This window comes from Chrysemys picta, chromosome 25 (genome assembly GCF_011386835.1).
Source record: "Chrysemys picta bellii isolate R12L10 chromosome 25, ASM1138683v2, whole genome shotgun sequence".
In the NCBI taxonomy this organism is placed as follows: Eukaryota; Metazoa; Chordata; order Testudines; family Emydidae; genus Chrysemys; species Chrysemys picta.
Genome location: NC_088815.1, coordinates 6,484,725 through 6,496,933, shown reverse-complemented (window position 1 = coordinate 6,496,933; position 12,209 = coordinate 6,484,725). Strand labels below are relative to the sequence as shown.

Sequence of the window (12,209 nt, the reverse complement as noted above, 5' to 3'; positions counted from 1 at the left end):
AGCCCCTGAGGGGACCGTCTGCCACCAGGGACCCGAAAGAGGCTAAGTCACGTTGCAATACCCATCCTTCTTCAGGCCTTCCTATAATCATGTAAGAGAGAAGAGGACTCGCACTGCAAGTTATGAGCAAGTCGTTTCACCTCCCTGTCAGATTTCCTATCTGTAAAGTGGGGACAAGGATACAGAGCTCCTTTGTAAAGTGCTTTGAGATCTATGGATGAAAAGCACTAGGTGAGAGCTAGGAATTAATTATTATTAGCCAAGAGAAATCACTTTTAGCCGCAAAGGCGTGCTAAGACACTGCTAAATTAGAGAGGAACAGTGGTTAGAGCACTGGCCGAGGACCTGGCATCGGTCCCAGCTCCACCCCAGATTTCCCACCTTGTCTAGGGCAAGTCACTGAAGTCTGGATGCACAGGAGTTAGGCAGCTGTACACCGGTCTTCCCCCAGTTTGTAAATCACTCTGGGGCTTATGTGGAAGATAGGCATCAGATGGCTGGAGAAAGGCAGTAGTATGTATGCTCAGCAGAACATAGGCTCTGAGGGAACTTTTAGTTCAAAAATGTAGGTGCCAAGTGAGTTTGGGCCCCTACAGGGTTCAGTGGGAATTTTGTGCATTGCAGAGGTCCCGAAACTAGGACTTAGGCGTTAAACTCCTTTTGGGCATCCAGCCCTACGCCTCTGTGCCTCAGTTCCCTATCTGTACAATGGGGCTTATACCACTGTGCATTCTGTGAGGATAAATACAACAGAGAGTGGGAGGTGCCCAGATATTGTGGTAATGGGGGCCAGAGAAGTACCTTAGATAGATAGTTAGTTCATTCCCAGCTGTTTGATTTGCACTGAATGAATAGCCCTCCTAAACAATTTACATTATGAGATTGCTGCAGCCATCTTAAGTCTGGCTGTCGAACCTTCACAGTGAAGAAAAGCTTGTCGTTGGCCTGCAGGTGGTGTGTACTTTTATCTAGGTGAGAGCGTTTTCCTTCCACACTTAGTGAAAATGGGAGTCAGCGTTGTGATGAACTGGGGGTTTTCCCCTTGCTCTGTTGTACATGAGCCTGTGTGAGTCTTACTGTTTTGCATGAATACTGTGTGTACCTCAGTTTCCTTGTGTACTGCACCAATGCCTAGGTGGTGGAAATAAGGGTGTGTGACTTTTGCTGAGACCCTCTGGGGGGGGAAGGTTAGGTGGCTCCAGCTGCCTGCATATAAGCAATGGCCGATGCCCTTCATAACTTGAGAACCAGGAGGGGGATGCAAACAAGTGACACTTTGCCTGGGAAGCAAGACGAAGGGCAACGGGGCTGTCAGAGGTCAGGCGGCTGGAAGGGGTCAGTCTCCTGTTTGGAACTCAGAGCGGGGAGTGTGGGGCACCAGGCCCAGGGTCCACCCCAGATGGACTTTGCTGAAAGTTCCTGATTTCTGTGCTAGCAAACTCTGTTCTATGCTGCGTTCCTGTCGACTACTAAACCCTTAGGTTTTACAACGCTGGCAGGGAGTCACTGCGGACGGCGAAGTTGGGCTTCCCCAGGGGTCCCGTCCAGGTGGACCTGCTGCCGGAAGTGTACAGTGACAATGCTCTGAGGTCAGACCCAGGAACGCCATAGCCGAGGAGGCTATTTTCCCTGGACAGTGTGTCCTGAGCGGAGTCACATTACCCAGAGCCCTGTCTGGCTTCACACTGAACAGTTCCAGAGCATCCGGCCTGTGACTCCGTGACAAGCATTTTCTCTAGCACTTAGATATTCTTGGCAATCTCCCACACAAGCGCTGACTCAGCCTACCTCTGCTTAGCTTGGTGTAGCCGGGTTGACCTCAGGATATTAGAGAGGCAAGTGGATGAGGTAATAGCTTTTATTGGACCAACTTCTATTAAACACCTTGTCTCTCCGCGGAGCTTCTGAGGTCTGATAAGATCACAGCCCAAGGTGGTATATCTTGCATCATCTCTTTAGCAGGGGCCTCCATGATAGCTCTAGAAGTCAAATTATAATCAGGGCCCTTTGTAATTGGGGAGTTTGTATCTGTGGCACTTGCTACAGATTTGTACTCTTGAATCTCCACTTTAAAAAAGGTTTGTGGCCCTTGTGGTTCTGGAGATAACTTGGAAAACAAACCAAATGTAACCATTGCTTGTTGCTTACCTCAGCCTGCCTGAAACAATAGCTCTGAGTGGTGTGACTTGTCCCATTTGTCTCCACCAGGGCCTTGTGGACTCCATAATTCTGCAACCACAGAAGACGGTTCTTCTGTGGTTCAGCGTTTTTGCTGCAGAATTCACCATTTTGCGGCAGCCTGGTGTTTGTTTTCAGGAACCTGCCTGCAGCTTCCTCTTGACCTCCAGCGTTCCCCACAAGGGAAAGGGGGTAGGTGGAGCGGTGGAGTGGATTGCAGGGCATTCTCTGTGTACTGTTCCATGGAACCAGGCAGCCGGGGCCTGGCTAGCCAGAGATGGAGTCAGGGGAGCCAGAGGCATAGATTGGTGAGCTAGTAAACCTGGACTGCAGAGCAGCTGAGAGCTGGGAAGATGAGCCACACACTGGCTACTGTCTCCTTCCGTCTGTAGCACACATGGGAAGGAGGAGGTGGTTTGGGGCTGAGCTGCCCGGAGGGCATAGCGAAAATCCATCTTCAACACTAATCATTGTTGAAAATCATCATTAACTAATTTTGTTTATGAGCATTTTTCAACTGTGAGCAACAGGAGTATGTGCGGGAGGGTGGAAAGGGAGGGAGAGAGAAATATGCTGGTAGCTGGATAAAGTAACGTTGCTATGGAATGTAAGAATTTGCTGCCGCAGGATTTGGTCTGGTCATGCCGCAGACTGCACAGAGCCTTGATTATCATTTCACCTCAGATCACAGTTCAGCCATGTAAACCCACCAAATGGAGCATGAGTGATGGGAATATTTGAAGTAAAGCAGATGATGTTTCCACCCATCGACCAGTCATGAATCATGATTACAGCTTGGGGTACGTAAAGTAAATAAAGTTCCCATTAACAAATAAAATCCAGCAACTCAGTGGTTCACGTCAGCTCAGAGAACGTTACGGAGATTCTCTGAGCTCGTTTGGTCCCAAAGACTCTTTATCTGATTTGGGTCGGGTGAGAAACTGGGATCCAGTGGGGTTTCAAGGGATTAGAAAAGAATTTGCCTCTGGGAAATTCCTTCCTGCATCTGCCTTGGTTTAACTGTCCAGTGAAGACTAGAGTGTTTATAACTTGGCAGTGAGCTCTTTAGAGCTAAACATGTGGAGGAATTTGCCTGTGGAGGCAAACCAGCCCCACTCCCTGTTCATTGCGGGTACCTGTATAGACGTTGAGAGAGTCCCTGTAAATGGGGGGAGGGGTGGATTTGTCCTATTTTGCTGCTCTGTGATGGCTATGAACAGGAGAGTGGGGGAAGCACTGCTTGTTTTTGTTTTTTTAACTAAAATTTCAGGTCTTGACTACCATGTTTTTCCTGGAAGACTCTAAAGTCAGGGCTTTGGAGCGGAGTCCGGAGCTGGAGCAGTAGGTTTTTGCCCGGAGCCGGAGCAGAGCAATTCCAAAATGTGATTGCTCTATATCCCTGCTAGAAGTAGTAGGATTATGATATCATGAGCACAAAGTGAAACATGATTGAATCAAAATCCCTTCTGCTTTGAGTTAGTCCATTGAGAATTTTGTTTTCATTACGTCTCCTAAAACCCAATAAACCAAATATGCCTTTTTAATCACCTACAATGACCTTATTTGGCAGGAAAATCACAGCAAGAAATATAAAGAAAGAACAAAAGCCAGTCAAGTTAGTACAGACAGAGGGTCGTTATTTAAAGGTACATCCACTCCCACTGAAAGCTTTGGGTTCAGTCGTCAGCAATATCAGCAGTTATATTTCTATTACAATTGGGCCCATTGCATGCTTGGCATTGTCCCTGCAAAGAAGGAAGACAGAGTCCCTACCCTGAAAAGCGTACAGTCCCTTGCTGGTTTTCTGAATACATATAGTAACCACTACGCCATATAGGCTTTGCTTTCAGATGCATAGCATCCAGAAATGGGGCCAGGATTTTAAAAGAGCTCAGCATGCAGATCTCATGTGAAAATTCATAGATTCTAGGACTGGAAGGGACCTCGAGAGGTCATCGAGTGCAGTCCCCTGCCCGCATGGCAAGACCAAATACTGTCTAGACCATCCCTGACAGACATTTATCTAACCTACTCTTAAATATCTCCAGAGATGGACATTCCACAACCTCCCTAGGCAATTTATTCCAGTGACAGTTAGGAACTTTTTCCCAATGTCCAACCTAAACCACCCTTGCTGCAGTTTAAGCCCATTGCTTCTTGTTCTATCCTTAGAGGCTAAGATGAACAAGTTTTCTCCCTCCTCCTTGTAACAACCTTTTAGATACCTGAAAACTGCTATCATGTCCCCTCTCAGTCTTCTCTTTTCCAAACTAAACAAACCCAATTCTTTCAGCCTTCCTTCATAGGTCATGTTCTCAAGATCTTTAATCATTCTTGTTGCTCTTCTCTGGACCCTCTCCAATTTCTCCACATCTTTCTTGAAATGTGGTGCCCAGAACTGGACACAATACTCCAGTTGAGGCCTAACCAGCACAGAGTAGAGCAGAGCGGAAGAATGACTTCTCATGTCTTGCTCACAACACACCTGTTAATGCATCCCAGAATCATGTTTGCTTTTTTTGCAACAGCATCACACTGTTGACTCATATTTAGCTTGTGGTCCACTATAACCCCTAGATCCCTTTCTGCCATACTCCTTTCTAGACAGTCTCTTCCCATTCTGTATGTGTGAAACTGATTGTTCCTTCCTAAGTGGAGCACTTTGCCTTTGTCTTTGTTAAACTTCATCCTGTTTACCTCAGACCATTTCTCCAATTTGTCCAGATCATTTTGAATTATGACCCTATCCTCCAAAGCAGTTGCAATCCCTCCCAGTTTGGTATCATCTGCAAACTTAATAAGCGTACTTTCTATGCCAATATCTAAAATCTGGCCACTTGTTTGATGCCTAGATGGAACTGAACTCTCTTGCAAATCTGACTCCACGTTGATCTGTTTTCCTGAATCGGGTATGTCAGTGATCCCAGTAACTTCCTTCCATTTCACTTTCAGCTAATACCCTTTGGTCCTGGGAAAGGCTAGATAATGGGTTCTTAAGTCTTGAAACAAGGTCAGGCCATTCGATACATCATAAAGCAGCAATGAAGGGTCATCTTTAAACTAATATGGCATGTCTGTTTTGTAAAATAAAGCTTTGACAGCCTAAAAACAACTGCCAATAGGAAACAGACGGAACCATTTCAAAGCATTTGCAGTGCCCTGGACTATGCGCAGGCCTAGGGAATCGCTCGCTCATGCAGTTTTTAGTGGGGCAATCAGATGTTTAACTATTGTGCTTGGAGTCCCGGAGGAAATTCTGATTTCCCATCACGTAGGCTGGAGACTAGGGACAGCAACTGAAATTAAAGAAACTGCCCTGTTCTGATATTTCAGTTGCTTTTGGCTCTATTGAAAATATTTATATTTTAACAAACAATTTCTCTCCGTTTTTTCTGAAAGCCCCAGTGGCTGGAGTCGGGTAATTACACAGGAATCTCTACTTCCTTTTTAAAAAGCCCCAAACTTAAGTTTCTAGTCGTCTTGTTTGGACAGAAAAGCTTGAAAAGATTAACCAGAAGCCCGGGAAGACAACCCAAACTTCTTCTTTTTTTTAAAATGTCATGCCGTGTAAGCCAATTTCATGATTTTTGAATGTTTGGGATTGGCAATACGATGTTCTCCTGTTTTTGTGCTAATTGCTACCTGCACAGTTAAAGGTTTGCAGTAGTCTGTGTACATGCAAGTAGTCCCAATGAGGCCGGTGATACTACTCGTGTAGTCGGAAGGGTTTACAGGACTGGGACCTCCGTTTTTAGAAATATAGGCCCAGATCCTGGGCTGCATCCAGCCCAGCTCAGGAGTGGAGGTAAAAGTGGTATTAAAGTTACCTTTTACACACACTGCTGTGGGACCAACAGGCTGCTAGCCAGTGCCCCGCACAGAGTACAGTAGCCTCAGGGAGTAAAGACCCTGTGGACAGCCGCCCACCCCCTATATTCACACACAGCAGGAGCCAATAGGGACGCTGCTCTAGCAGTTGTATCCTACCTAAGGATTCCCACATCCAGGAGGTGTCCTCAGGGTCCAGAACTCCTGGTTTTCCAGCTCTTTTGGCACCACCGGGCAGGGACCAAGATCTGGCCTAGGTACTGGCCCACAGAATCCCCACCATGTGGGTCGTATTACTGGAGGAACCTTGCTTTTTGCATTTCCCTGTTTTTAAAAACTATTATTTAACTGTGCAACAGAATTTTTGCATTAACGCCTTTTGGGGGGGGTATTTAGTTTCCTTGTTTTGTTAAGGGGAGGGAAGAGAGGGGAAATTCTCATGGTTAATCATGTTAGTATTTAAATGTTCCCAGTTAAGCTTTCAAGTCCCCACCACAATAGGGTGGCAGGGGCAGATATGAGACGGAGTGAGATGAAAGGAGAGGGGCCATGGTGAGTTCCTTTGGTGCTGATTGGCTTTCAAGGTGGAGTTAACAGGGCAGCAGCACAGCTGCAAGCAGACCTCTATGCAGCAAGGTGCCCAATTTTATCCCCCTTCCATGAGTAGCCCCATTGGCTTCAGTCGGACTCATGAGAATAAAGGTTAGAGGAGCAGGTCCTATGCTTGAAGTTCAGCCATTTGTGCCATCTGCAAATAAAGAACCTGCTCTTGCCACTAGGAAATAACGTCCATTTTTTACCCTTCTGTAACTTGAGGGTCTGAAAACACTCGGCCCGATTCTCCTCTTGCAGCCGCTGTTGGAAATGGGGAGTTACTCAACTCACGTTAACAGTGTTCACGGCTATTCAGCACGATATGCAGTAGCACTTTACAAACATTCATTAATTAAGCACTTTGCACTATTGTGCTCTCAACAAGCTCCAGTTTGGGAAACGAACGTTTGACAGATTTTCAGTCCTGGCTTCCTAGCACCATATTCCTGGCAGGGTAGTTCCAACCCTATTGCTTTTCATAGGCTACTCCTTCACCCTTCCCATTTCCCATCCTATATCCCTGCTACGCATAACAGCTCCATGGATCCCTTGTTTCTGAGAGCAGCCAAGGCCGCAGCTGGATCTGTCACGAAAGGAAGCAAATGAGCGTCATGTTATTCTCTCTCTCGCTCAGAGTGAAGTCAGACCCTCTTCTGTCTCCCAGGCCTGAATCTGAAAGCTATGGTGGCATTAGCTTCCTGTGATTGGTTGATATTTTGCTCTGGCAGAAGTCAGCACCTGTTGCTGTATATTACTCTGTAGAGACTGAGCCAGACAAGAGGCTGAAGGAAAGACGGCTGCATTCAAGCCCTAGGTATGCCTTTTGTGGGATTTTAACTCTTTTAAGCAAATACAGGAAAACCCATGGCCACGGAATGCGCGCCTGGAGTCAGAAGTTAGTTGCTGGCTAGCCGGGGACAGATCTGTGTCTGGAAAGAGCCTGTAATTTCGCTATCTTGAAGGACCTGATGGAGAGGGGAAGGGGGCTATTTTTGGAAGCTTCTTTGGGGTGAGTTAGTGGAGTCAAACTTCAGTTCTTGGACCTGAGCTCATCTCTGAAAAGTCATTGCTGACATGAAGGTAGAATTGTAGGATTATTTACATGTTATCTCCATGGTGTCCACAGACATGTTAGGTTCTTTACAGAGCTTTGCACTAAGGAGGATACAACCAACAGACCAAGTGTACGGTTGTGTGCAGGGGAAACACACCAGAAGCCATTCTTAGGTGAGTCTTTCCAGACCTTTTAAAAGGATTCAGAGAGCACAGTGGAGGAATGAGTTTGAATAGCAGAGACTATGCGTGTGAGCTGTAATTGCCACATTTGGCCTACGCAGTCGTCACAGTGTTAGTATCTTAACTGCTACTTTGTAAAATGCTTTGAGAGCTCAGAGATCTGACCCATGAAACCCAATTCTGTTCTACTGGCTGATGGAACCTGTTCTAGGACCATTTTGACCATCTATGCTGTTGACCCAAGCTGTCAGCTTAGGCTTCCTCGCTTTATGAAGGCAGGGACATATGATGGGTGTGAATGGGGGTCCACAAGGTCCCTAATTCAGCTATTAGAATCCTGGAACAATGGTGTCCGTGTGTAAGCACACGCTCCCTCCCAGCCCAGAAGTTCTGTCAGGTGTGTGGTACGGCATAAATGGACCAGGTACCAGCCATTAGTGAGCGTGGAGCTTCAGGGTATCCATGAACCACATCTAGTATTGGCTCCTGGTTTGGAGCAGTGTCACACTCCTAGTCCGGTTGAGCATGTACTGGAGTTGGGAGGCAGGAGCAGTCAGTGAACGGGCTGAGGAGAGGGAGAAATTCCAGCCGGGCTCAAGTTCTGTCATCACCTCCCTTACCGCTGTCTGAAAAAGGAGGTTTTCTGCAGATTGAGCAGAGCAGCCGCAGCCCAGGACGGGAGAGGAATCGATGACTCAGCGCTGAACTGTTGAGACTAGAAAGGTGCTTCTGTTAAGTCATCAGTTTCCCTTCCTGGTAGACAGCAGCTTCACTCTCCTATTTGCACAAAGCTTCCTGCTCCAGCAGCATCAGCCCAGCTTGGGCACAGGGTGAGGACAAGGGCTTCATTGTTATAACAGAGGGACACAGAGGGCAACTGGGGCCCTTCACGGCTTCAGGCGTCCCCCTGTGGCGACAACCTTCGCAACCAAAGGCTGGTGCGGTGCCTAGGACAGGTATTGGAGCTGGGGATTGGTTTGCTATTGGGAGACTCTACCCAGAGACAAGGCAGTGAACCCAGAACGGGGAGTGAGCCCAGAATTTCAGAACTCACTGTGCAAACCCTGCTTTAGGAAGAGTCCAACTCTGAACCTCCTAACAGTTAATGTATGTACTTGATGCATCCTGACAGCCCGCTAGCCTTAATCCGTTGACAATGGGGAGCACAGAAGATTGCATTGGGGAACAGTAGCACTGAAAGTGTTAATTGCTTTGGGGTTAGCGCATGTGCCATTAGAACACTGGCATTCTGTTAACGATAGCAGCCCTCCCTTTCTACAGCCCCTTGCGCCTCAAAGGGTTTTGCTTCACCTATCCCTGCAATGCAGCTGTCTCCGGGGTGGAGCGCTGCAGCTGTTTAACAGTACGCAGCAACGCTGCCCAACAGTTAAGAGCAGGACGCAAAGCAGAAGTGGAATTTGAGGGGGAAGTTAGAGAGACAGTGGCACTACCCAAATTGGAAGTTGTTCAGAACACCATGGTCTACACCTCTATTTTTAGAAAATTGCTATAGGATCTTTAATGATGACACATGGGCTGGATCTCAGTTTTACGTGTCCAGATTCCAGTAGAACGTGGGCATTTCAAGTGGGGTGCGCCGTTAACAGGGTCTTAAGGACCGATGGCATTTTCCTGCTGTGATCCATGGAATCTTGATCCTTTAAACATATAGACGTTTGTAAGATTTCTGGTCTAATGGGCTGAGCACAAGACTGGGAGCCAGGAAATTCCTGAGACGTAATCCCAGCGCTGGCACTGACTCCTTGTGGGGCTGAGTCACTTAACCTCTCGGTACCTCGCATTATTCCTCTTTAGAGTAGGCCTGGCCCGCAGCAGGGTTGTGAGAGGGCTTTGCGATCCTCCACGGAAAGGCTCTCTGGAAGGGCTGTGGCTGGGATTGCTTGTACAGCAAGTCTAGCGATTGTTTGCAGCAATGTATTCACACATGGATGCCTGCGTCATTCAGGCACTCCACCTGAATTCCATTGTCTTGGACGCCCATGCTCCCCCTTGCCAGCTGTGTTGTGTGCCGAATGCAATGCATTTGTTTTCCCCCCTCTCTATTTAGCAAGGCTCCCTGGAAGTGACATGGCAACAGGCACCTGTGAGGTATTGGAGAGAGACCTGGAGTGTCCTGAGGCCATAGAAGAGTTGCCAATGCTGGCAGAGAGAATTCCAAGGCTCTCGAGGGAGGACGTGAGAAAAGGTACCTCATCCCTGCATTGACACCGGAGGCCATACTAGGAGGACTTTCCCAGCAGTGGATGCACCGGCTAGTCTTGCCTCCCAGGAGTTAAAAGGCAGTTGGGCTGTGCTGATACCATTGGAAATGTTCCTTGACGTGTCTTGTGAGGGGATTATATGCTTAAGATCTTGATCTTTGCAGTGAGAACGGCTTATTGAAAATTATGAAGTGACCTTAGAACTTGCAGAGAGCTTAGTGCCGGCTTTTAGAGATGTGCTAAGATCCATGTCAGGAATGCAGGCATTGGACTATTTGCCTTATTCTTTAAAGGTGACCTCTAAAGGAGAAGATATGAGATTTTTATACCCCGTTTTGCTTCTTTGTGTAGCATTGCATTTAATTAAAAGCCCAACAGAAGATTTTAAACGTTCTCTTTTCTGCTTATACTAGAAATTCAGGGCCGTTGCACCCTATTTCCTAGAACACTGTATGGCTGTCTGGGGAACTAGGAGGTTTGAAACATAGATAGCAAGATAGCAACATTGGAGTGAGAGGAGAAGTCTTTTTTATTCAGACTGCATAAAATATTTTGGTTTGTATGGTTCTGTGAATGCCTCTTACTCAAACCCTGACAAACAGTTGGGAGAAAAGCTCTTTTGTTAAAAGATTCTTCATATTTGCATCTTTAATCAGAGAGTGGTTCCAGTCTATATCTCTAGGTCTTCGTTGGGATATCAGACTCCCTGGTTTCTGCAAGACCAGGTTTAACATTCCTGATACTTCTAATGCAGAACACAAGTAGAATTTTGTAATTATTAGTAAATACATTCAGCCTTCTTTACACATCAGAAAGAAAAAAGGGAAAAATTCAATTGTTCTGCTCTTGACATGACCTTTTAAATTACATTTCCGGAATCTGTATTTTCTTACTATTCACTGGTCCATGACTAGTGCTAGGGGGTGGAGGTGGGGAATCTTACTGGTCCTGAAAATCTTTAGTAGCCCACAGCTTAAAAAATTCCAGAGCTTTGATGAACCTTTACACATACCATATGCAATTCAGATCCAATCTGGCCCCCCACTGAAACGAAGGGAATTTTGCCATTGACTTCAATGAGGGCAGGATGGGACCTTTAAATACTGTCGATTTCCCCAGGATAGATAGAGCCTCATTAAATTGAGGCATTATTTTAATGAGTTTGTATTGAACTTTGACACATGCCAAACCAATGGAAATAGAAAATGACAGTGAAGAGCTAACCAAGGAGACGCCCCATCATCGTATTTACTGTATCAAGCCACCGGAGAAATCCAATTACCAACCGGCTTTTTCTTTTACACTTCGTTTGTGACGGGGTGTTAACAGCCCCAGTCTCAAGATCCAGTAATAAGGACCCGGCTTTCAGAGGCGCTGAGCGTCTGCCTCCAATTGCTCAGGCCCTGGGACAACAAAAGCTGGGATTCCAAGCTGCCGTCCGATGGCAGAGAGCCCCGGGCTGGGGCCGCTCCGGCGCTCCAGTTAGTGGGCTGTAAACGTAGCTGAGAAAGTAGGTTGGGAGAGTCAGATGATAGATCCTGACCCCCGGGGTCTCAATCTGCTCTGACTAGATATAAATGGTATCTTCCACTGGAAAACAAAAATTCCCAGCTTCCCGGGGGGTTATTGTCATCTTCCGTAGCACAGGGGATTTCTGAGATCTCGGCTCTTGGTTCCTCAGGCTAACGGTATTTTAGATCACCGTTTCAGGAATGACGACAGCCAGCATCCAGTGTCCTTTTCTAGCTTTGCTGAGACGCTGTTTTCAGGGGCTTCTTGTGCATCTCAGGCTTCATCAGGTTAGAAAGGGAGGCCCTTAGCCATTGCCGGTCAGTTTGAAATACAAAGGGACAGAAGAGCCTCCTGCACTGTTGCACCTGTGGCTGCAGTTTCTAGCACCACCTGATGTTGACCCTGTTTTTGGCGCATCCCTGGAGCAGAGCAGGAAGCCAGGATGCCTGGTCAGCAGATAAATGTGTTTTGCGGGTGACATCAGTTTCTCCCTCTGCTTTTTTTTTTTTTGGCTGGGAGGTCCAGGGAGTTTGTCCCATCACTTTTACTAGCCTGGTGCTTGCCAGCTCCAGGTTCCATTCCTACATCCAGATTTCTCATTTGAAGGCCAATTGGGCTGCTGCTGTGAAAGGGAACTTT

General features: G+C 46.9%; 1 protein-coding gene across 8 annotated transcripts in view; it reads left to right on the top strand.

Annotated features, from left to right (window-relative positions):
- The window catches only part of JSRP1 (junctional sarcoplasmic reticulum protein 1), a 60,303-nt gene that overhangs the window by 37,306 nt on the left and 10,788 nt on the right, over positions 1-12,209 (top strand). The window contains exons 1-2 of one of the 8 annotated variants that reach the window (XM_042841450.2): positions 2,948-2,978; positions 9,905-10,042. In XM_042841450.2, the coding sequence (XP_042697384.2) occupies positions 2,963-2,978; positions 9,905-10,042 (154 nt within the window). In that variant the 5' untranslated portion in view covers positions 2,948-2,962. The other 7 variants (XM_024107934.3, XM_024107939.3, XM_024107935.2 and 4 more) reach the window with 7 other exon arrangements.